The sequence below is a fragment of the Plodia interpunctella genome, chromosome 24 (genome assembly GCF_027563975.2).
Source record: "Plodia interpunctella isolate USDA-ARS_2022_Savannah chromosome 24, ilPloInte3.2, whole genome shotgun sequence".
Lineage (NCBI taxonomy): Eukaryota > Metazoa > Arthropoda > Insecta > Lepidoptera > Pyralidae > Plodia > Plodia interpunctella.
In genome coordinates this window covers 6,124,952-6,151,660 of record NC_071317.1, presented here as the reverse complement: position 1 = coordinate 6,151,660, position 26,709 = coordinate 6,124,952, and the positions used below count along the sequence as shown (strand labels likewise).

The 26,709-nt window shown below is 35.3% G+C and overlaps 2 protein-coding genes across 10 annotated transcripts in view; one reads left to right on the top strand and one right to left on the bottom strand.

The window, feature by feature from the left end:
• LOC128680377 (octopamine receptor beta-2R) overlaps nucleotides 1-26,709 on the bottom strand; it is a 108,525-nt gene that overhangs the window by 67,432 nt on the left and 14,384 nt on the right. The window contains exon 2 of one of the 7 annotated variants that reach the window (XM_053763477.2): nucleotides 16,887-16,921. The exons of the other annotated variants lie outside the window; for them this stretch is intronic. The gene's annotated coding sequence lies outside the window, so the exon portion shown is untranslated. The remainder of the gene's footprint in view (nucleotides 1-16,886; nucleotides 16,922-26,709) is intronic. 7 annotated transcript variants of the gene reach the window in all.
• Nucleotides 1,695-10,950, top strand: LOC128680378 (uncharacterized). Of its 3 annotated transcripts, none has more exons than XM_053763480.1 (12): nucleotides 1,695-1,791; nucleotides 1,951-1,983; nucleotides 2,637-2,672; nucleotides 3,456-3,479; nucleotides 4,517-4,546; nucleotides 5,043-5,066; nucleotides 5,595-5,630; nucleotides 6,304-6,318; nucleotides 6,487-6,507; nucleotides 7,184-7,307; nucleotides 8,080-8,222; nucleotides 8,882-10,950. In XM_053763480.1, exons 1-12 carry the CDS (start codon nucleotides 1,710-1,712, stop codon nucleotides 9,121-9,123), a joined length of 810 nt encoding a protein of 269 aa, XP_053619455.1. In that variant the 5' UTR covers nucleotides 1,695-1,709; the 3' UTR covers nucleotides 9,124-10,950. The 3 variants fall into 3 exon arrangements, with proteins under 3 accessions (XP_053619455.1, XP_053619458.1, XP_053619457.1); XM_053763482.1 differs by having other exon boundaries at nucleotides 1,709-1,822; XM_053763483.1 differs by lacking the exon at nucleotides 8,080-8,222.

The window sequence follows — 26,709 nt, the reverse complement described above, 5'->3', positions numbered from 1 at the left end:
GTTTTAGTAGTTAAAAAAATTGCAAAGTAAAAAAAAAATCTGGCAAACTCGGCCAAAATAAAATAAAAACTGGCAAACTCGGCCATGGGCTAAGCTTTGCGACTGAGGAATAAAATTGGGAATATACTTAAATGAGAGAGACTAATAGAATGCAGTTTTACAAGCGTGCCATTATATTATTACTAGCTGCCCGTGGTTCTGCCTGTATCTAAAACGTACAAAAACATATTGTGTTAGTCTCTAACATATCTAGTGTTACAAAAAAACGTGAAAAGTGAATACCACTTTTCACGTTTTATTGAAGTGAAAACTTCTTAAACGGCGTTGTGCACTTTTTGCGATGGGTAAAAAATGTTAAACTCGCCTCAGGACACGTGACCCTGATCGAAAATTCGTAAGACGTCAAAAATGCACAACGTTAATATTGAAGTTTTCACTTCTGCAGCCACACTCTGAGTGCAACCCGTTTTTTTTTTTAGTGTGATAACGAACGTGCTAATATTCTTCATAATGTTCAGTTCAGTTGTTACCTACTTCAATTAATACATATACTTATGTAACTTTCTCAAAAAAGCAGAAAATAATTAAATTACTACTAATATAAATTGAAAAGAATTTCTTTTTAAATTTTATGCTACTTTTAGTATTTCATAATGATGCGGTATCTAGCCTGTATACAAATCTATGGTAAGCCCTTGTTTTTCCCTACATCTCCGCGTTTTAAGAACTGCGCTCTCCAATTTATTTGCTGTAGAATTAGCTACCTACTCGTATTGCGTTTCGATTTGAGCTCTGCATTAATAATTCTTAAAGTGGGTGGGTTCCTTCGTGGGTTTTTTTTATCTAAAAATTTGACAAAACTATATATAGGTAATTCCTCTCATAAATTAAATAAGTATCAAAGTAAATTAAAGTGTTTTATAATAAGCACTAGATCGTGACAAAATAATCCAGTACATGTCCAGGTTACATTTTATGCAAAACATATATAGGTACTTATACCTGTCAATCGGCAAACCAATGCAACGCAAGTGATGCACTGAGCTCAGTGCACAATCATTGCAATGTAGGTCATTCACACAATGATATAAATTGTCAGCCGAATGAAGTATTGTGTGATAGTACCTACATTATAACTCCTCTTAACGTCAACTATCATTCTCTTTTGATGTACAGCAAAAAAAAGGGGCTTTAACAATACTAATATTGAAAATAATATTTGCATTTTTGTTTGTAACGGATAAACTTAAAAACTACCGGACCGATTCTGATGAAATTTGGCACAGAGATAGAGGAAATCTTCTAGAGTGGTATAGGCAACTTTTTTATTATGGTTTTACCCGAGCGAAGCAGGGACAGATCTATGTTTATATTAATGACGGCTATACATTATCGGCAAACAGTTTTTTTCAGAGTGTGTATGCTAACACTGGTGTCAGATTTTACACAAGTCGCTTAAAGGCACCTGACATGACTTTTACGGCTACCCACCGCCATCTAGTGAACTAAACTGTCCACCAATGTGCAGGTTCCTCACGATGTTTTCCATCACTGGAAACAAGTATTTTGCATTTAAAACAACTCACATACAAGCTTTAATTCGCGTCGGCATCTGTATGAGTTTGACGAGTGTATTAGGCGTCATAAGAATAGCTATTTCACATTTTTTGATTAAAAATCCATGTTTTAAGCTAATTTTATGGTTCATTATGTACGATTCATTAGCGCGGATAAGAAGAAAACTGTTGATAAAAACTAAAGTTTTTTCATTAAATAACCAACATGTCTGCAGTAAGAGTATTTATATATGTCACTTTTTATTGTAAGATTTTTATATAATGATATTTTATTCCGATATATATTTAGTACTAGTATTTGCCCGCAGATTCGCCCGCGTGAATATCAGATTTATCTGCCCCTGACTGTAACATTATCTGTTTTTTTTTCCAGATTCTGTGAATTATATAGAAACGAGTTACGTTGGTAAGTATTTAGTGTTTTTTTCGAAATGGTTGTTTCAAATTATTTATAATAGGTATTTGAGTAGAACCGCATCCCCGCTCCATCTGCTTTAGCCCCGCGTATTGTCACCTATGCTCATGCTTTGTAGTCTATGTTTCTTATCGAGTGTGATATTTCTAAAATAGTCGCCTATAGGCTTCCTGTTTTAAATCCTTATATATTATCTGCCGCGCCTGTTCGCGATAAACTCAAAAACTATTACACGGATATTCATGCTGTTTTCACGAATGGATAGTGTGATAATTTGTTATGTTTTTACTAGAACAAAGCCTTTTTACTAGATAGAATTAGTATTTCTCTTTCTATCGACATAAAGTATATAAAATATTTATGTCTTTTATTAAAGAAAAAAACTGTACGTTATTTATATGAAAAAAATAATAATTATTAGTAACGACATGTTAATTTTGAATATACTGACTTCCCTTTAACAGAGACAGTAAAAAATTGCCAATGGAAACATCCTTATATTATGTAATTTATATTATATAACTGGGCATATGTAAAATTACTCATTCTATTAGCCCAATTAGGCTAGACAGTCACGTTATCAGCATATTGAGTTTTAATACATATATCAAAAAAGAAAATAATAATTTTCACTTTCTTCGCAGATAGTACTGAGAAATTCGACCTCACATACCCACCAAGTAAGTGTGACATTTAATTCAATTAATAGACAAAGAGGTAGTATTTTCTTAATTACAAAGTGATAACCATCTTTAGAACTTTAATATCGTGACGCGAATTCGTGAACATTGCGTAGTTAGTATGAGTGATTTTGTTTACCGCAATGAAAAACCAGTAATGTACACCGAATCCGTCAAAGTTTGGCGCACTGTTCAACGACATTGTGGAGCCGGCCGGCATAACATACAACAGAATTCCGAGGGCGAGTTGCACCAGTCAACTTTGACACTGACTTTGACCTGCACGGCTGACGTTTAGACAAAATGGCGTGCGTTTTTCTGCGCAAGTTAGCGTCGAAGTTTCACCTACTTTAATTATAAACGTATATTACTTAATTGCTTTAACATCAGAAGATTTATTGAGTGTTGCACCGAGAAATTTGATGTTAAAGTGCTTGCCCCTGAACCGAGAGGTCCCGGGTTCGAACCCCGGTCGGGTCATGATGGAAAATGATCTTTTTCTGATTGGCCCGGGTTTATCTATATATGTATTTGTTATAAAATATATTATCGTTGAGTTAGTATCCTAAAACACAAGTCTCGAACTTACTTTGGAGCTAGCTCAATCTGTGTAATTTTGTCCTAATATATTAATTTATTTATACATAATTACATTGCAAGTTAAATAGCTTGTAAAATTGTATACATCCACAGATTTATATATTACATACACATAACACTATCAAAACCCTAGAATAGCCGGAATTTTGTATGTTACTAACATCTTGTAATTTTTTTATATAGCTAACACATTCACACCAACTTTCTGTAAGTCATAGTTATATATATTATTATACTAGACACAGCCTGCGACTTCACCTGTGGCAAAAAGTAGCCTATGTCAATTTCGATCTTTCCAAATCTTCATACCAATAATAATCAGCTCGCAGCAATGTAATTGGGTTTTGTAGTAAAGAAGGACAAACAAACAAACTTTTATATCAATTTATGAAAAATATTTTTTAGGACATGAACTAATTAAACGGAATTAGTAAAATACATTGATTAAAAAAATAATTAATTAAATATTGCAAATAATTAAATATTATAATTAGCATTGACAAATATTTACCTGGATCGCCAGAACTTGCTATGGAGAGAAATGAGTGGAAAAAAAAGGATGAGGTCTTTGCCCAGCAGTGGAACACAACACGTACAGGCTAGATTAAATAAAAAATACATAGATTTTATTTATTTGCAAAAGCATCAGTTTACATTGTTTACAATGCGTTGTTAAAAGAAAGTTTAATCCTAATGTTTCGCCGGCTTTGGATAATGCAAATTTTATGAAAACATGCTATAATCGCACAAAACAAAAACTAAATATCGTTAATATTTTCATTAAGGTCATATTTACCTGGGTTTAACGTTAAAATATCGTTTAAATGTTAGCAATATTGTTTATTACTGATTTCTAAACAACTGATTTATGAATCAGTAATAAAGTGATAATATAGTCGAATTTTTGAATATTCTTCTACTTATAGTCGAATTCCTCTTAGCTTAAGTTGTGGCCTATATGTGGAATGTAACACGTGAAACGTTGTTAATAAAACTTTTGAAATGTAATAAAAAAATTGTATTTTTCTTTAAAGTTAAACGGTTTTATTGTAAAGAGATATAGTAATGTTGTAGATAAATGTGCTTAAAGTTAAAACAATCAAATGGATACAGTCATGGGTATCAATATGGATACATTGTTACATTTTTGAAACAAAGTAATTCGTAACTTACTCACTTTGTGAAAATAACTATGTTCATATAAAATCTTAAAAGTGCAGTGTAATAAAGGTGAATTTTTGCAGATGAAGATATGACACCGGTGATAGCCAATTGTAAGCATTCGAAAATATATTTTTAATTGTTATTTTCTTTCACCCATATACTAAGTAGAAGAACATTCATTCATAACTAGTGTTTGCCTGCGGCTCCGCCTGCCTTATTTCCCAAGGTGCCAATACTTTTCTAGGATAAAAGGTACCCTTTGTCCTTTTTTGTACTTCAACCTTCATATGTGCAAAATTTCAAGAAGATTGGTTGAGTGCATAAAGCATAAAGACGTAACAAACATACTTTCGCCTTTATAATTGTACTAGCTTTTGTTCACAGCTTCGCCCGCATAATTTTCCCATGGAAACTGTTATTTTTCCGGGATGAAAGTTACCCTATATCATTCTCCATACTTCAAACTAAATGTAGGCAAAATTTCAAGAATATTGATTGAGTAGATAGAGCGTGAAGAGGTAATAAACAAACTTACTTTCGTATTTTTAATATTAGTTACGATTAAGATAAGTTGAGATTATATTCGTGGTAAATGTTTCTTTTTAGTGACAGGACCAACGTCAGCTGAATGTAAGTATTAAAATTGTCTCATTCAATGCGACATTTTAAGCACTAAATCTTTTAATGGAGAACCTATATGTATTTGATAAGACATATTGAGCTTGCTGATAAAGTATCTGATAGCCTTGAAGTAACATACCGAACAGATAGCGTAAAAAATTGTCTTTCACCAGTAGCATTAGCAGCTAGTTTGTCTCTCAGGTTACCACAAAGTGGTGAAATATTTTCTAAAATGTAAATTCGTGTAAGAATGTCTGTTTTCATCTGAGTACTAAAATATTACTACGTTAAAATCTAACAATGAAAGGGTAAAAGTAAGTTTACATTTCCCATTATCGAGTCGATTCGCAGCTAGACGCAGCTAACCAACCACAGTGCGCCATTGTTACGTGATGACAAACACACCGCATAGTCATTGGTTCGCTGCGTCTCACTTCGTAAACTCCGATGGTCGAATCGACTGGCAAACTTTGAATTGAGTCTGTAGTTTCTTTATTGAATAAATTTAGTACAAGTAATTTTTTTTTTTCTTGGCAGATCCCGAAACCACAGAGTCGCCTAAAAACGATTCTAGTAAGTTTAAATATTTTAAAATTAAAATCTGATCAACTCATTTTTTATCCCAGTAGCGATGACTCTTTTTAATCCCCGATGACAGAAAGAGAGGAATTATAAGTTTATGTGTCGGTGTTGTATGTTAGTCCGTGGAATCGTAGCAGCCAAATGCATAAATCGAGTTTATTTTACTCTTTTTTATTTGAAAGAGAGTTTATAGAATAAAATAAATACATTAGGACAAATCACACAGATTGAGCTAGCCCCAAAGTAAGTTCGAGACTTGTGTTATGGGATACTAACTCAACGATACTATATTTAATAACACGTACATATATAGACAAACATCCAAGACCCAGGCCAATTAGAAAAAGATCATTTTGCATCATGACCTGACCGGGGATTGAGCCCGAGACCTCTCGGTTCAGAGGCAAACACTTACCACTGCACCACTGAGGTCGTCAAATTTGATCGAAAGTATTATTAGGTATGTTTGAAAAACTTGTGTTCAGCCGTTTGGAAAATGTCAGCTCTTTTCTTATATAATTATGAGAAGCCAGCAACTTCACAGTGGATAGTTTTTTTTTTTTTATATTTCTGAATTATTGTGATAAAAAATTCGGATGAGACTCCTCAAAATTTATTGTCACTAAATAAATAAATAATTGTCTTAAAATATTTTATTTTCTAGTTTGGAACGTGTCCTGTAAGTAACTACATATTTTAGTATGTTAAAAAAATACGTAAATAAAACATGTGGAAGTAATTAAAATAATTATATATATATATAAAGCATTTTTAATCAGACTAAAAAGTCACATATTTGTATATATATATACAAATTAAAATAATGTATAATATAACTGGTTCTCAGGGTACATTCCACCACACAGACGTAAGTTATTAATAACTACTTTTGTTATTGTAATTCAAATAAATTATAATTGAAGTCATCACAAGTACTGTAATGACAACAAAATAATTATATTTTTAAAAGATAAAATCTGTGGTGTTGATATTTTGTCCCACCTGGTGCTCCTGTCACGTTTGTGTGTATGAATGCGAAAAAGTCCAAAACTACTGGACGGATTTTTAAACAGTTTACACCAATAGATAGCGTGATTCCTGAGGAAGGTTTAGATGTAGGTGCCTGAGTAAATCCGAGACGGGCTGTATTGGAAATAGCCGCGTACTCTCCCTCTCTCGCTCTCTCTCTTCTCCCCTCTCATTCTGGACGAATACACGCTTTTCATCACCTCCGGACTTTTTATTACAACAGCCCTATTAGCATTTTCATCCATTAACAGGCTGCTATTTTATAACAAAAATTTAAAAGATTTTATAACTTCTTAGAATTTGTTCTTTAATTTTGCACTTACTGCTACCTCTCTCTCTCTCTCTCTCTCTAAATCAAGTCTGTCGCATTTCTCTTTCTGTTTCTTCCTCAACCATTGAGGGTCAAATCCCAGGGTCCGCTTGCCTCACTCTAACTAAAAAACCACCGTTTGAATTTTAGGTAAAAGACAAAAGTTAATGATTTTTTTAATGTAAAGGTGTTTTTTAATGTAAAGGTGGAAGAACACCAATGCCCTACTTTAAATTCGAAGGTGTGGAATATAACGAACTACCTGAAGGCCATTTGTATGAAAATAACAATGATTGTGATTCTTACCACAACCAGTGCATAAGAGACGAGTAAGTAAAATGAAACTCTTGCGCTACTGAGTGAGTGACTGACTGACAGACAACGTACAGCCGAAACTACTGGGCGTAGGAAGCCGAAATTTTGCATGTAGGTTCCCTGGGGAGTGTAGGTGAGAATTTTTGGAAATTCTACCCCGAAGGAGATGGAAGGGGTAAAAAATATTTATATGATAATTCTACACCGTTGAAGTTAGTGTAAAACTAATGAGTCAGATTGGTATACAAACTCATGTGGCACGAGTAGGGTTCGAACCTGGGACCTTTCGATCCACAGGCGGACGTCTTAACCATTACACCACCACCACTTCTGATGATGAGACAATTCAATTCAAAATTCAGAAATTATTTATTGTCTTCCACAATATAGTAACACTGTTAGACGTTATATTGTAAAACCAATAAACATTGTGAGATACTGGTGTCTGAATTTGACGACCTCGGTGGCGCAGTGGTAAGATTCTTGCCACTGAACCGAGAGGTCCCGGGTTCGATCCCCGGTCGGGTCATGATGGAAAATGATCTTTTTCTGATTGGCCCGGGTCTTGGATGTTTATCTATATATGTATTTGTTATAAAATATAGTATCGTTGAGTTAGTATCCCATAACACAAGTCTCGAACTTACTTTGGGGCTAGCTCAATCTGTGTGATTTGTCCTAATATATTTATTTATTTATTTAATTAAGCAGAGCTTGTATCTCAGTTTCTCCTACCAGATATATCACTTCTATATCTATTATTCTAATATTTTTTCATTTTTACAGACCTTTTCATCAACCTGTATGCGCATACGACACGGATTGGAATTATTGGTACGAATTCTTCAGCATCTGTCAGGTTGAATTGGAAAACTGCTGGTATAAATTTCTGCAAAGTATCAAAATGCGTGAACAGACTAGACCATTAGGTAAAAAGCTATTTATAAGTATTATAACTTTATATAAGTTTATATATGGACAAATCACACAGACTGAGTTAGCCTAGAAGTGAGTGGGAGACTTGTTGACCAATCGAGCGAGATCTACAAATCAACTGGGGGGCAAATTTTCGACTACATATTAACTGACTGATGATGCGCCCAGGATCTCTTGTTCAACTAGAAAACTTCTCGGGAAGCGGTGGTGATTTAATGGTTAAGACGCCCGCCTGTGGATCGAAAGGTCCCAGGTTCGAATCTCACTCATGCCACATGAGTTTGCATACCAATCTGACTCATGTATAGCAGTTTTCATCGACCATCACTTGCTTCCAGTGAAGGAAAATATCGTGAGAAAACCTGCACACTGGTTGATTCTTATTAACTTGTGTGTGAAATGGGAAAGGCAATGGCAAACCACTCCATTAATAATGCCAAGAAAATTTTTGAAGAAATTATTGTGTGTTTCATTCCACGTAATAACCACGACCCTCAGCCATGAGGAATACAACTATGAAGTAGAGAACTTCTCAACGGTTTACTGCACGACCATGATTTTTTTGTCATGTATTGAATTGACTGTATTATGATCTCTGTGGCGATAATAAAAACTCGTGTTAAAAGTTACTTTTTTTGGAAACTTATTTCAGAGAGATATTATTTCGCCGGCGAAGGTTACGACTGCTTGACCTTCGCCAGAATGGGGAAGATGGAGGAAGCCTATTTCGACCCAAAGAGGAACACCAGGAGATCGGCATCCGAATTGATGGAAATGCAAAATTATGTCAAACAACAAATCAAGATTAAAGGCCCGGCCAAACTCTTGAAACACCATTCTATGAAGTCAATCGCGAATGTTTTAAATGCTTATAAGTTGGCTTGCCCCCTTTAGGAATTTTTGATGTAAACATGGCAATATTCAATGCACTTTCAAGTCATCAAAATCTATTTAAATTGGATGATGTCCGTATTGGTAGATACTAGCTTTTATCCGCGGCTTTGCCCTTGTGAATTTTCTACGGGACCATTTATTTTCGGGATGAAGGTACTCTATGGCCTTCAACGGTGAAGGACTTTTCAAATTCAAATTCAAAATTCTTTATTCAATTTAGGATGATATACATCACTTATTGACATCAAAAATTACTTAAACTAAGTCTACTGCCGGCTTCCAAAGCGCAGGTGAAGAAGAAGCGGCGCAACAAACTTCACCGCAGCCATTTCTCCAAGGACGTCAATTAACAAATATAGGTCTTATACATATATTAAAAATTAGGAGGACGAATTTACATCATTATTAAAAATGTCAAAATTTGAATGAATAAATAAAATAAAAGTTGAATTTTCAACTTCAAACTACATATATGTAAAATTTCATTAAGATCGGTTTAGTAGCTATGTGATGTGAAGAGGTAACAAACAAACTTACATTATATAGCATTTATAATATAGACCAGACATGATGCATGTATCATCATGAATATAATATGGCAGAACATGTTAACATTAAACATAATTTGCAAATTTTCATCTTGAGTTTGTCCCGAGTCAATTTATAAGCAGTCAAACTTTATGGGCAGACACTTGACGATGTCATTATAAGGATGTACAATTATAGGACATATTAGGTATGTTTATGAGATAAAAATGTAATAGTATGTATAATCAAATCCAAATTTATACGATATGATACCTTTTTAAGATATATAATAGAAGGAAAGGTAGAAGTGGTCCAGGAAGGCCAAGAGATAGTTACACCAGGCAATTAAAAGAAAAAGTGGGCGTAGGGTATCGAGAAGCGAAGCAATTAGCTACGAAGAGGGAGCAATGGAAGGAACTCCTCCGACAAGAGCCTCGCTCTCAAATTACATGAAAATGATGCATATTGTTGTATATATGTCATTAAAAACACTGATATGCTAATCACAACTAGCATGGACGTGTTAAGCTGAGATCTGAAGGCCTACCACGAAACTCACAAACATGTAACACGTTACTAAAGTCCGCCCACAAGCTGTATATTATTCCCATATCGAGCACACATCGTGCAATTAAAAAGAGAACGTGTGACGCGTTTTAGGTTTCATAGTAGCCCGGGTGACTTTATACTGTTTGTCTAGAGACGACGAAGCAGACTATACTTTGAATACTTGTCAATCGGGGTATCTGGATAGCTGAGGAAGAAACCGAAGAACCGCTCAGATGACAGAGAGATGTGATATAGTATACTACTGATCTATCTCATTCCTGCAGCCTGCTCGTGTGGACCGAACATATTTATATGTTAATACTTTAATATAGCGTTATGAGGTTGAGTTATGTGGGCCATCCAGCGCATTATACTGTGCATAATAATGTGGGAAACTATGCTAAGTTTGTGGGTTTGTCCCATTTTTGTCTTCTGTCGTCCCAAGGCTGCAAGTCCTTCACATTGTTTGTTTGAAATTTGAAATTAGTTCAGGGGTAATTCAAAGGCAACGGAGAAGTTATCCCATGACGGGATACAATACAATACAATTCTTAATTGCACAAATTCATTACATAGTATACTTAAGTACAAAATGTATAATCACACATAGTATGACATTGTGGTATAGATACATTACGCAATAGGCGGCTTAACTTAAAGGATATCTTCCAGTCAACCGGGAATCGAAAAAACTTTGTTTTTTGTTTTAATTCATTTTAAAAATAAAAACCATGATATTAGTTAACGACTCAATTATGTTAATTTAAAACTTATTAATGTTTTGTGTGCAGGATTGAATTATATTATTAAAAATATTTTATAAGAAAAAGAAGTATTAAATTTAATCCGTCTGTCCTTGTTTCCACCATAACCACAAAAATTTAAACTTATTTTAGCTGATATTCACAGTCAAAAGTGGCTTTAGCCGAATATGTATAAAACAAAGTTGCTTTCCTGTCTTTCCCTATGTATGCTTCGATCTATAAAACCACGCGATCTTTAAGCGAAGCCTTCGACAAAATAAATACGTACGTATTCAGAGTACGTACATATGCTGTCAACTTATTCCGCGAAACGGCAAAAAGTATGACTGATGTTTGTAATTTTCACATAAACTTATGGAAATGGCGTCGGTCTCTGTGAATGCCGTCTGCCGTAGACACAGTTCCATAGTGAAACGTCCTTTGTTCTCGAATGTTCCTTTTTTTTTCCATTTCGCGTTGATGTCTGCCATTTGTGTTGAAGTGGTTATATTTTCCACTCATTTTCACGCCTGAATCATTTGAAATTTATATTTTAACATCTGAAAAATGGTGTAGTTTTCATTTCGAAGTAATTTCTTTCTTTCCCCCAACGACAGGAGTCCAGATAGCTGTAATAAGTGTAACATTCTCTGACGGAGGTGACGACCTCGGTGGCGCAGTGGTAAGGTTCTTGCCACTGAACCGAGAGGTCCCGGGTTCGATCCCCGGTCGGGTCATGATGGAAAATGATCTTTTTCTAATTGGCCCGGGTCTTGGATGTTTATCTATATATGTATTTTTTATAAAATATAGTATCGTTGAGTTAGTATCCCTTAACACAAGTCTCGAACTTACTTTGGGGCTAGCTCAATCTGTGAGATTTGTCCTAATATATTTATTTTTTTTATTCTGTATATATATCTCGTGGCATCGTAGCAGCCAAACGGCTGAACCGATTTTGATTTAGTTTTATTTGAAATATAATGTTATTAGCTATGTTTGGAAAACATTACTCTCAGCAGATTGGTTCTTTTCTGTCAAGACGAGGTGTTGAAAGCCACTTCGAAGAAGGATTTATAATATTTTTTTTTTTTAGGTTTTGAAAACAACCTGAGAAAGTTTTAGGTTTGTTGTGGTTTTATCCGAGCGAAGCCGGGACGTTATCCACAATAGGTAAACCGACCATGACTTAAACTCTAGCTATATCTATCAATAGGGATGACGTGTTTAAATGGATTTTTTATACATGTCATACATGCTTCGAAATAATGATGAGATTAAAAAACTCTGGAATCGAGCGAAAATATTTTCAAAAATAAGTTTAAAAGCATGTGTAACATGTGTTTAACGAATTCATTTAAATAGATGCTTGAGTATTTTCAAAAAACATATTTTTTTACCTGTAACAGTATGTTAATTAGTTGAATACCCGCTACTCTCTAATGAAAATACTGTACGTCGGCGTGAGACGTAAAGAGATGAATTGGCCAGCCGAACCGGCACGGTCTAGATAGCCCAGTGATCAAGAGCACTGTCTCGGATAGACAGGGGCGCGGGTTTAATTCCCGTTCGATTTCAGATTTTTTCATGTCATTATTATTTTCGAAGATAAGCATGACACGTGCCTCAATAGTGGGGACATTAAATAAATACCTATACACAGTGTTAAATTAAACAGTGGACGGTTATAAAATCACATACTTCAAAATTTTAATATTTGAGCGAGAATGAGAACTATTCAAAATGCCAATAATTTTTCAGTGCTGAAATTACTGTAAAATTGTCCGTATACCAACAGTGATAGTATAACCAATGTTGTCGAGTTCAAAACAGTTTACAGCGGAGATAAACTTTTAGAACAGTACATAGACGTCATTTTGCGAGCTCAGCATTTACGTCTAGATGCAATTTCAGTTTCACGAACTACAAGTTTGGTTAATTGTACCTTTTATGGTTAACTTTTGTAAATATTATGAGTGCACCTTTTAGAAAGAACTTATTTTTAACTCTGTTCTAATCCCTATATCCCTACGGCGACGACGTCTGTCTGGTAGAAGAAGACTGTACTTGAGAGCTTGCTGAGTCAGTCGCCCAGTGACCACGGGCCTTTGTAACCAGGTCCGAAACGTCTGGGAAATAAAAGAGGTATGTGCGCGTCAGGTATTAAACCTGTCGTTTAATATATAAAAGTTTAGGCCTTTGTCCATTGTTGGACAAAGGTCACATAATAAAAATATATATATTAGATTCTGTCCGATTACTGTCAACTAGATGGCGGTAGTTTAGAAATGATATCAGATGCCTTTATGACTCGAATACAATCTGAAACCAGCACGCTCAAAAGCCGCATTTCGTACTATCTTCGATTGACGCGCTCAATCTATTAGACTGCAGAATAATTAACGTGTGTTCAATAAAATGAATTCATTTGAATTCACAAGTTTGGTTAATTGTACCTTTTATGGTTAACTTTTGTAAATATTATGAGAGCACCTTTTAGAAAGAACTTATTTTTAACTCTGTTCTAATCCCTATAAATTGTGGATCTTAATAACATCCTTAGTTAATATAAAAATAAGTTTAAATATCGTGCCTGTACGCTATGAACGCTATAAACTCAAAATCTACGGGCAGGCCCGTCGTCCGGTTAAAATCAACGTCAAATTTGACGTTGCAACTCACCCAATGAAATACAGTCTTCATTGTTTTGTTTGCTAATGGCTAAACAAGCCTTCACTAATAGTTTATTTACAGAAAGTGATTTAATTGAAGTGTTCAATTGTTGTTTACATATTATCCTACTATTATTATTAAATGCGAAAGAATATATTATCAGTAAACAATACTTCTATCAACAGTACTTGAAAACAAAAAGGATTTTTTAAAACAGAAACACAGAAGCAAACTTCAATTACGACACGTAATATGCATACGTTTTACATTGACATAAAATGGATAGACATATTATGAGATATATCTATTTTACATCGCTCCTGCCACAATAAAAAAAAATATTTAATTTTTTTATATTCTGAGTAAACAGGCATGCGATCGGCTTCTCCCCCGTGGGAATTTCGGGTTAAAAAGTACCCTATGTGTTAACCAAGGTTCTACCCGCGTGCCAAATTTCATAACAATCAGTTCAGTAGATTTTGCGTGAAGACATATACATTCGCATTTATAAAATTTGTAGGATATGTTATTGTATATTTAATATTACATTTCAATCTTAATATAAAGAAAATTATATAAGACAAATGTTTTAATAGGCAGGTAAAATAAAACTTCTTCTTCATAGTCGTATTCCTCATGGCTGAGGATCGTGGTTATTACGTGGAATGAAACACACACAACAACTTTCTAGGCATTATTAATGGTTTGCCATTGCCTTCTCCATTTCACACACAAGTTAATAAGTGGTTGGTACTGGTTGATACCAGTGTGCAGGTTTCCTCACCATGTTTTCCTTCACCGAAAGTAAATTGTGGACGATAAAAACTACTATACACGAGTCAGATTGGTATACAAACTCATGTGGCACGAGTCGGATTCGAACCTGGGACCTTTCGATCCACAGGCGGGCGTCTTAACCATTACACCACCACCGCTTCAAAATAAAACTGGTTTTAGATTATTTGACAAATTAAAAATTGTATTATCATGTATTTACATAAATTAGCTCGCTATACACACATGTTTTCAGTTGTTGACTAACTATATTATTTAGTTATCTCGATAATTACGTTTTATGTACCTATCTTAATAAAATATAACCTATTCTCCGTCGAATTCTCTGAATAAAACAATTAAGTGACTACAGCACGGCTCACGATCTATTTGGCAACACATCTATGGTCATATAGCAATTGCATGAAAATTGCAGTCTTCTGAATCTCCCATACTGTGTAAAACAATGTGCGCGGCACAATAGCGGATGCAATCATATGGGTCTTTGTAATGGTAAACTGATTTAAGTACAAAACTGCGCTTTGCTCAAAACCTACTGGTCGGACTTTTGTACGGTCTTCACTAATATATTGTAACGGCGTGAATTTCGATCTCGACTGTGGATCAATATTGGCATTTCACGGTTGAATGTCAACGTCACTGTCACTTGACAGGTGTCAAGGGCGGTGTTGATATTCGTACAAAATTTGGAATGCTACGGCGACGACGTCTGTCTGGTAGAAGAAAACTGTACTTAAGAGCTTGCTGAGTCAGTCGCCCAGTGACCACGGGCCTTTGTAACCAGGTTCAAAACGTCTGGGAAATAAAAGAGGTATGTGCACGTCAGGTATTAAACCTGTCGTTTAATATATAAAAGTGAAGGCCTTTGTCCATTGCTGGACAAAGGCCACATAATAAAAATATATATATTAGATAATTAAATAGTCCGATTACTGTCAACTAGATGGGGGTAGTTTAGAAATGATATCAGATGCCTTTATGACTCGAATACAATCTGAAACCAGCACGCTCAAAAGCCGCATTTCGTACTATCTTCGATTGACGCGCTCAATCTATTAAACTGCAGAATAATTAACGTGTGTTCAATAAAATGAATTCGCTGTACAATCGAATTAATTAAACTCTTTCGCCATTGCCGTTTTCACTAAATATATATTTTACATGTTATTATTTAACTTGCAATGTATTTAAATGCGTATGTTCGAGTGGAATCTTGAAACTCCATTTTGAAACAATCATCAACCGATTGAGCTGAAACTACGTAGGTACGTTTCGTTTGGATGACAATGTATTATTATTTGAATGGATTTGTTATACATGTCACACATGCTTTTTAACTTATTTTCGAAAATAATAATGTGATAAGAAAAATCTGGAATCGAGCGGGAATTGAACCCACGCCCCTGTCTATCCTGGACATTGCTCTTGACCACTGAGCCATAGAGACCATGCCAGTTCGGCTGAATTAATTCATCTCTTTACGTCATACGCCGACGTACAGTATTTTCATTAGAGAGTAGCGGGTACTCTTAACAGCTAATCAACATACCCCACTGTTACAAGCAAGAACTTTTTATGAAAATACTCAAGCATCTATTTAAATTGGATTTGTTATACAGTCACACATGCTTTTTGATTTATTTTTGAAAATGATAATGAGATGAAAAAATTCTGGAATCGAGCGTTATTATTAATGCATTATTATAATTATAGGTTCCAGAAACGGCTTCCGACAAGGGAACTCTTCAACGGTTTACAGCAATATTTTGAAAGCAAATGAAAAAAGGCAGGTGATGAAAACATTTCCAATAAATATAAGCAAAATGTTAATGGTGAATTTTAAAATTAAGCTTCATACCAACATGTAAACAAACTCGCGTTCAATAAAACCCGTTTATTTGGTCTGAACATGTGTGCAAACAAATCCTTTACGTTATTAGAGATTCATTTATATGAAGAATTTCACTCAAATAAAAACTAGGTACAAAATGTGAGCAAATAAAACACTGAATCTTATCTATATATAATTGATTGATATATAATTGATCATTATCATGTCAAATAATTAATACAAAATCTTTTTTATTATGATCCATACAAATTATATTACATACCTTTAATGTGATGTTAATTATGATAGACTAGATGTTGCCCGAGACTTCGCTCCCATCGGAAGTTTGAGATAAAATATAGCCTATAGCGATTGCTATGTAATGTACTTTTCTTATGGTGCAAGAATTTTTGAAATCGGTTCGGTAGTTTCAGAGATTACTCGCCTCAAACATAAACTCACAAACGCTTTACCTCTTTATAATAATAGTATGATAAGTCCTGCCTGGAGACTACTGTTGCCGAACTGTCGATAGTTTAATGGATAATTATCCATCGCAATCGCATAAGCAATCGAATAAGGCCATACTATCGTTACCATGATGATACACTATCGATACAATCGATAATTTTGCTTTTTGATACCTAGCTCAGGCACCAGTTCTCCACACTGTAGGTACCTGGAAAGAAGAATAACATATATATTTATTATTACGAATAACCCATTTTTAACCAGATCAAAATATACATTATATATTTTTTTGATCTGGTTAAAAAAATATATTTAACTAGCTTTTGACCGCGGTTTCGCCCGCGTTAATTTTCCGGAATGAAAGGCATCCAATGTCCTTCTCCATACTTCAAACTACATATATGCAAAATTTCTAAAAGATTGGTTGAGTAGATAGAGCGTGCTGTGGTAACAAACAAACTTACTTTCACATTTCTAATATTAGTTAGGATACCGGTTTAGTGCGCGTACGGGACAGCTGCATCCTCACAGTTACCTCACATATTCCCGAACGCACCGTGATTGTGGTGCTGACATTGGCCTTTTAAGACTGGTCTGTTATCCATCCATTAATACAAATACAAAAGCAATTCTAGTGGACAGTTGAAATGTATTATGTTAGTATGTTATATAACTATCGCGTTTCACATTAATCTTCATTCATTCGTGACCAACTGTTAGGTGACCCTGAGTCATACATTGTGCGATAGTCTGCACTATGTCATAGTTATCGTCAAAAAATTATGTAACATACAAATGTTACAAAAATTTTTTGACGACCTCCGTGGCTTAGTGTGGTTACCACGCCCGTCCACAGTCTGAAGGAAGTGTGGTTCGATTCCCAGCGTGGGTAATATTTGTACCGCTTCTTCTTTGCTTGTGTTATAGACGCTCTTCAAAGACAACATAATTAGGTTTTCCCGGACGAGTGTTGTCTTGTGCCACGACCACATTCGGTCGGTGTCCAAAATTAAATCGTCCCGAGTGTAGGAAATGCGGGGCAAGACAGTAGGTGCTCTATTAGTTTGATCACATTATATTTACCTATTATTATATTTGATCACAAATATTTGTCTGCGATTCTGGGTGTGCTGTTGTATGGGTCTATAATTGTCTGATTCATTGTGCTATTATTTCTGAGCATGTTTCCATTTGACTCTCGATTTTCGACATTTTTTATTCCAAACTAGCCGTTCGCCCAGGCTTCGCATGGTTAAAGCCATAATAAAAAGTAGTAGCTATGTCTCTCCTGAATGTTTCGCCTATCTTTATGCTAAATTTCATCAAAATCGGCCAAGTCGTTTTTGAATTTATTCATTACAAAAAAAAATACAAATCTTTTCTCTTTATAATATTAGTATTGATGTGGGCCGTTGATTGTGGTACATTTTGGAGTTGGCAACCAAACAAATACATACACAGACACACAATCTGCGTTAATATGCTATATATATTTTTAAATCATTGATGTTGAGTGTTCAAATTAATCGTACATTACGGTTTATACAGAGCGACTTCAATATTTGTTTGCGGTAATTCCTTTTACTGTTTACAATATCAATGTTATTAACTACTTGTTAATTTTCTAAAGTCAAAGCATATACAGAAATTCAAAGCTACAAACTACTAGCAAGAGAAAATAATTTAAACGTCCCTATCTAGTTATGATTTCTCGAAATAATCCCAAAAATGATATGATATTTTTCATGAATTTATTGCCTGAATTTATGACACACTTCCGGTGAAGGTAAACATCGTGAGGAAACCTGCACACTGGTCGATTATTATTAACTTGTGTGTGAAATGGAGAAGGCAATGGCAAACCACTCCATTAATAATGCCAAGAAAGTTGTTGTGTGTGTTTCATTCCACGTAATGACAACGACCCTCAGCGGTGAGTAATACGACTATGAAGAATGATTGTCTGAATGAATTTTTTGGAGGCCTTCATCTGATGGCTAAATATATAAATCAAAAATATAAAAATGCCTGACTTATTGAAATCAAACTGCCTGATTTAATGAATTGACAACAAATTACTCGAATTTTACGAATTTTCTACAAACTTCATGGTATTTTCATTTATGGTCATATAGTTCTAGCAAATACGTGGAAAACTGCAGTAAATTCACGACTTTATGGGGTTTAAAATCCATTGTTTAAGATTATGAGTTATAGTGGCTCAAATATATATTTTCCGTAAAAAAAATCCTCTATACTTAACTGTACTCAATATAGTTGCTGTAACTATATAATAAAATCTAATAACTCTTTTTTTATTATAAATTCGAAAGTTTGTGAGGATGTGTGTATGTTTGTATGTATGTAAATTGCTGCGTCCCGGGGTTTCGCTCCCGCGGGGCTTTCGGGATAAGAAGTAGTTTACGTGTTATTCCAGGTTATATTCTACCCGTGTACCAAATTTCATAATAATACGTCCAGTAGATTTTGCGTGAAAGAGTAACAAAAACACGTCCTCACAAATTTTCGCATTAACAATATTGGTAGAATTATGGCCATGGCGTCCATCAGTCAGTCGATTTTATAAAGCCATCTCCACCAAAACCAGATATGGGATGACGTCATGCAGTAGACTGTATCAAATCAATATAAATTTTTACCTAATCCCTTCTTCCGGGCCGTTTCACGTCAAAGCATCAGAATTAAGGACCGTTCTGAAAATTCTAACAAGCCCAGTGGGCGTAAAACTGTGATGTGTTAACTTTAAAATAGGGAGAAACTTTAAAAATAGTATTTCTTTACAACAAGTTTATTTGTTAGACAAATCAAGCCCCGACTTTCAAAATTCATTTTACTACAACTTTACCACGCCACGTACACAGACAGACTGATACATACTTCCACACAGACACACCCCTCTTTTAGCGTCGGAGGTTAAAATTGCCAGTACCTGTAGTTCGTTGCCTTGAGGTAACGTGCCCAGTAGGTTGTCAGTATTCCCACGTTGAATAGCAAAGTTTATTCTCTGGACGAGATGTTGTCAAAGATGTTAAGTGCTAACCAATATTCTGAAACCTATATGGACGCCTACGATTCTGGCTTCTTGGGCTTCCATGCTCAAAGGCTGTAGAAGAAGCCAGAAAAATGCTCAGATGAGAGTGAGACAGCAACGCTCTGCTCTTTGTCTAATCAATCGAATGAAAATCCTAATCGTACTATATCACACGAAGATATGGAATGCTTGTGTCATGCTGCCTCGACATTGTCACCGATCTCGGACAGATACAGACTTGAATGCGTGAACATTGCGTAGTTTGAGTACTTTTATTTACTGCAATAAAAACGAGCATTGTATAGGTAGTTTGGCGAAGTGAGGGCGAAGTGCGTGTTTACATTTCACTTCTCACTATCGAATCGATGCGCAGTGAGACGCAGCGAACCAATCACATTGCGGTGTGGTTGTCGTCGCGTCACAATGGCGCACTGTGATTGGTTAGCTGTGTCTCACTGCGAGTCAACTCGACGGTGAGATGTAAATCAGCCAAGTCGTGTTGCTGTTCGTGGATAGTGTAAAGTCGGATTTAGAGTTAGAGTAGAACCATACGCCCATTCAGTTATTAATGCCTATTTAATTAAACACAAACGGTTACCATTCCACATCCAATCAATTAATACATCAATTAGCAAGCCCTTGGGCTTTGAGCGATTCCAATATGTCAATAATGAAGCTGCAACCGGCATTTGTCAATTTATTGAATAACATTGGAGGTTAATAATGTTTGTGTTATCGAGTGATCAATTGGACGCTATCAAAAATGGCCGTGTAACTTGAATAATGCCCAATATGAGAGGTAAATGGTAACAAATTTGCTTGTTAGCAAACTTGCTTTATTTTTATGATCGTCATCTATTAGTTAGACCATGGGACAAGACAATTAAATCAGATTTCATCACTATTATAACTATAAACGATAGTGACATAAGTGAATTGCTGTAAAACCGACTCGACTAAAGTCGTACGTATCGCAATAAAAACGTATTTTCGTATCAATAAAGGGTAGTTTTCAGGGAGTTTCAACTAGGGTTTCAACCGATGTAGCCGCGCTGTCATTACGATCCGTCAATTTTCTTGAGTAAGGTATAATTTCCTGACTCACTTATTCGCAAAATTTAAATTACCACAGTACAGATTAATTATTTTAAAGTAAAATAATAAAAGTAATAATTGTCTTTATAAAAATTTGAAATATTGTAATGATAGATCGGCCGCAGCGGTCGAAACGCTACACCTTACAACTCAAGTAAAGTAACATACTTAACGATATAACTCAAATTATTGCCAACAGCCACACGACAATGTTCATAATTCTAAGTGCTCGTTAAAATCGATCACTATTGGTCCATAACATTTACGAGTATACCAATCTGTCTCATATTTATTTATAGTAGTTTTCAACGTCCGCCATTTGCTTAAGTACATTTACTTGCTAGTCCAGGTTTCCTCACGATATTCTTCCTTCAATAGACGCAAGAAGTGTTCAATGAAATCTATTATACATGAGACAGATCGGTATACAAACTCATGTGGCACAAGCAGGATTCGAACCTGGGCCGTTTTGGTTAACTGGCAGATTGTTTTAACTATCGGACTAATCGCATTTAGGCAACAGCTACAAATTACAGTGGGTTCCACCAGTTATCTATGACTTTAACCTTTACCAAAGCGCTGCCGTCATTTAGTGATAAAATGGCGTACAATGGCGGCTAGTGCGACGCACCCTAAGGGGGCCATAACATTGACCTTAACTTTAACCTGCGTAGAACAACGCACAGTATGCCATTTTGTCGAGAACGGCGGCGCGGTTGTTAAAGTTAACGTCAAAGTTAACTGGTGCAACTGACCCTGAATATTTAAAACATGTATACAAAAACGTGAATTTATCTGCGAAAGCGGACCGGATGATTTTCATACAAACTTTCACCCCCTATTATAGTAATTTGGGGGTTGAAAAAAAAAGTAGGCGTATAAGGGGTATTTCACTGCATGCATACCAAATTTCATCATATTTGGTCAATCAGATAGACAGACAGACTTTCGCATTTATAATTAGTGTGGTTAAAACGAATAGTTATCTGAGCCAGTGAGTTGTGTTCACACGAAGGTCAAGATTAGCAATATTCGTTTCTGCCTACTTCTTTCGTTGCGGCCATTAAATGATTTTCGTTATTTGCATGACTATAGCCGCATGTAGAATGGCCATACGTTTGTAATTTTTGAAAATTTTCAAGAAATCTTTTTTGTTGTTCTACTGATATAAGTGTGTATGTTTGTTAGTCTTTCACGCAAGATCTACTGGACGGATTATTATGAATTTTGGTACACGGGTAGAATATAACCTGGAACCTATGTTAATACATAGGGTACTTTTAATCCCGAAATTCCCACAGGAACGAAGCCCCGGGACGAAGCTAGTGTTAATATATTTCTTTTTTAAACAGCTTATTTTCTTAAGTTACATATAAATATATTTTCAGAGCATCTGCTATCTGATATTGATCTATATGCATTTATGTAGCATAATAAATTTTTATCCTTACATATTAAAAAATAAATCCCCACCTGGCAGTCTGTCTGTTCGTGATTAAATCGAAAATACTGATACGGATTTCCTTTCCGTTTTCACCAATAGATAGAGTGATTTCTGAGAAAGATCTAGGTTTATAATTTGTTATGTTATTACCCGAGCGATGCAAGGACGGGTCGCTAGTAATACCTTTAAGATAGTACTCTACTCAGCCTACTTCCTCCATCCTAATAAATGAGAACCATTAGATTATATTAGCGTCCCTGTGGACTGTAATATAGGAAATAATGTGCACAGAATATTATTAAAATTGCGCCTTGCTTGTAGTAATAAACGGGATTGGCTGCTGAATTTATTTTAAGTAGGTTTATGTTTTACAAGCGCCTAAAAGGATTAATAAGAAAATATAATTAAAACTAGAAATAAAACTGATTATTTTTGTAATAAGAATTTTTGAAACTTCGCTATTAAAAGGTTTCGAATTATATGAACTGAACAAAATGATTTGAATACAAAGAATTAATATTGAATTTTTTATGTTCACGTTGATGTTCATTCTACAATCGCTGAAAACTATTTGTTTGTTAAAATATATTAAATGGAATTGTGATATTAATAAACTGTTTTAGTCTCAAAAGTATAGTATCGTTAACATCTCAAATGAATGAACCATTGAACTAGTTTAGATGAAATCTTATACTACCGAGCAGGTAAATAGGCATGCGGCCTATCTGAGTAACACCAGGGGTACCTAAAGTAAATATGTAAAGTACGATAGTAATAAAACTTAATTAATATATAATTATGTGGACAAAACTTTCTCTTTTGTTATTAAGCCAGAAATTTTAAGTATTCACTAAGCATGCTTTAAGTTTTTTCATGAATAAAAGGGCCAAGGTTAAAATTATTTAGATGCATTTAACGGGCACTTTTCACGTCAATTTTTAAATTATACGTAGCGAGCGCGAGTTGATAATACTCGTGCGCAATAAAGGGAAGATTTTCCCGCATGTATAATACTAGTTTTTGCCCGCGGTATCGCCCGCGTAAATTTCCCACGGGAACAGTATTTTTCCTGGGATGAAAAGTACCTTCCTATTCCATACTTCAAACTATATTTATGCAAAATTTCAAGAATATTGGTTGAGTAAATAGAGCTTGAAGAGGTAACAAACGAACATACTTTTACATTTATAATATAGTCAGGATTTCAAAAAGCTACACACTACTGGCATTTTGCAATTACCGGATACACTGCCGTTTGTTGATAAGTACTCCTTTTAATAGGGACAAATCACACAGATTGAGTTAGCCCCAAAGTAAGTTCGAGACTTGTCTTAAGGGATACAAACTATTAGGTTATAATATATATACTCAAATAGATAAACATCCAAGACTCAGGTCAATCTTAAAAATATCATTTTCCATGTTGATCTGACCGGGGATCGAACCTGGGACCTCCAGTCTATGATGACCATTAAGTGACTTTAAACTGATCCTTTGAATTCAATTTCATCCGCCGCCAATCGGTTCGTGCGCTGTAAAGCAAACCTAATATTATGATATCTATTAAAAATTAGTAATAACATACTGTTTATTGATCGTGTCTCCGATATTCGCTCTCACTCTAGCCTTATTGAAAATTAAGAATACTCTTAAACGGTCGAGAGAAGTATTCTCGAAAATTCCCTAGATATCTTTAGAATATTCCTAAAAAAATTCCAATATTTATTTTGGAAATATTCAGAAATTCTCCAGGCAGGAAATTTCCAAGAAAATAATATCTCAGCGGCACATTGCTATTCGTGGAATCCCGATTTCCTCTCTGACGTTGGACACCCTACACATACGTTGACAACCTGACAGCTACTAATATCGGCTGTCCCGTGACAATCATCACATACATAGCCTACCGCCGCCATTGTACAAATTTTGACAGTGTAATGATGAATAACTTCGTTTGTGGTACAAGAAATAAGAAATCTATACTATTATTATAAAGAGGTAAGCGTTTGTGAGTTTGTATGTTTGAGGTGGGTAATCTCCGTAACTACCGAACCGATTTCAATAATTCTTTCACCATTAGAAAGGTACATTATCCAAGATTCTTACAGGCTATATGTTATCTCAAAATTCCCACGGGAGCGAAGACATCCCCCGGGCAACATCTAGCCACGAAAAAATAATTCTAAATTGATGGTGATTATGAGGTGTCAATGTTTCGGTTGTTACTAATAGGTTACCTTGTCTTATTCAGAGCCATTACTGCCTCTCTCTCTCTCACACATTCGAAACTTCCTATGGGCGCCCATGTCTGAGACACGACGAAACCCAGCTGTAACAATTTAACCTAAAAATGAACATTCGGCTATGATTTTTACAACCTGCCTGACGTTAAACATCCTTAAAAATGCTACTATTACATATCAGCTGCCAAGACTGTGTTTCGATTCTGTAAGAGACGCCAAAAACTCACGTCAGATTCCGCGCGGAAATGGTTAATTTGCAATCTGTAAAACTCACTCGAGCACTAGCGCTACACTTACGGGTGCGTCGTCGAGTTTAACTAAACTCACTTCGGAATTTTGACAAATATGTATGAGATGACGTACAAATTTGCATTCTGTAAGAAAGACGTCAAAAAACTCACCTCTAAGTCCGCGCGGAACACGACGTGTGTTTTTTGGAAGATCCATTAACGCTGGTCAAGTGATTGCTGGGCTAGGTGGAACTCACTTGACAATGTCGAAATTCCGCTAACCAATTCACGTGACAAATATTACCGTCTATGATCTCAAAACCGCTCACTCCTAACATTTAAACCACCAACATCAGCATTGTTTTCTGCCTTGCGTTCAAAGCGTTTTTTGTTGGACAATTTTTAAGATTATCCTTTGGTTGCGTAAAGTGGTTTTACGTAAGATAATCTGCTTACATTGTTACTTGAACGAGTACAGTTCGTATTCTGTTTAAATGTTTTTCAACTGAGTTGTAAGAAACTTGTACAAAAAAATGAAATGAACGTTTTATTTTTTTTGAGCTACATGCATTGACAACATTTCTTCATCGTTGTATTCCTCATGGCTGAGGGTCGTGGTCATTACGTGGAATGAAACACACACAACAACTTTCTTGGCATTATTAATGGAGTGATTCGCCATTGCCTTTTCCATTTCACATACAAGTTAATAAGAATCAACCAGTGTGCAGGTTTCCTCACGATGTTTTCCTTCAGCGGAAGCAAGTGTAGTCGATGAAAACTACTGTACATGAGTCAGATTGGTATACAAATTCATGTGACACGAGTAAGATTCGAACCTGGGACCGTCCGATCCACAGGCGGGCGTCTTAACCATTACACCACTACCACCTCTTATCAATTTTTCTTGACAAATATAAGCAAATGTATGATGTATGTGTCTAAAGTAGTTAGGACCAATTTCAAATTCGTTTTTCAAAAAATTCGTTAAAATTCATAAATTTACTTTGCAGGTAACGGAGGGCACACAGGCAGGACGAGCACAGAGAGCACACAGTATTTATTGTTCAAAACTCAGAATTACAAAAACTTTATACCATTAAAATCCCAATCCCAACTTCCGATGAATGCGAAAGTAAGTTTGTTAACTCTTCACGCATTATTTACTGTACCGATTGTTATGAAATTTGGTATACGGGTAGAAAATAGCCTGGAATAACATATTATAGGGTACATTTTATTCCGAAATTCCCACCGGAGCGAAGCCCCGGGGCGCCGTTCGTATTATATAAAGAAATAATACTACCAAAAGAAGAAAATTTTGACAGTTCTACTTATAAGCTGACAGATGTCAATAGTGACCTTTTAAATTGATCCCACTTTAGGCGTTTGAGGTGTTGCATCAAACAAACCTCTTTCGTAAGTCTGAGGGCCGTGGTCATTAATCGAAATTATGCATACGTAACGATTTTCTTAGCAATATTATTGGAGTGGTTTGTGGAGAAGGCGATTGCCTTCTCCACAAACCACTCCAATAATATTGTTCAGAAAAGTTCTCCATGTCAGACACTAGATGACACTATCGTCTGAGTGCAGGTTTCCTCACGACGTTGTCCACTTTCAGTTTTATATTACACTGTAATATTACGTACACAAATTAATTAGTATAAAAGGATAAAGTTATCTGACGATATGGAAATTCACATTTTGCCGATCAGAATGAATAATATGGAAAACAAATCAATATGAAATTCAGCGCAAACAATTCTTAGGGCGGGTTGCACCAGTCAAGTCTGACGTTGACTTTAACCTGCACGCCGCCGACGTTTAGATAAAATGTCGTATTTTGCATTTTTCTGCGCAGGTTTACGCCAAAGTTGACTGGTTCGACCCACTCAGATTCCGGTACTCGAGACTGGAGATATTAGGAAT

What these genes read in the sequence shown, in the direction of transcription:
- LOC128680378 (XM_053763480.1), top strand. Translation starts at nt 1,710, where the DNA reads ATGTACGATTCATTAGCGCGGATAAGAAGAAAACTGTTGATAAAAACT. An exon ending in AGGACCAACGTCAGCTGAAT is followed by an intron (nt 5,067 to 5,594) that starts GTAAGTATTAAA and finishes TTTTCTTGGCAG; the next exon opens with ATCCCGAAACCACAGAGTCG. An exon ending in TGAACAGACTAGACCATTAG is followed by an intron (nt 8,223 to 8,881) that starts GTAAAAAGCTAT and finishes AACTTATTTCAG; the next exon opens with AGAGATATTATTTCGCCGGC.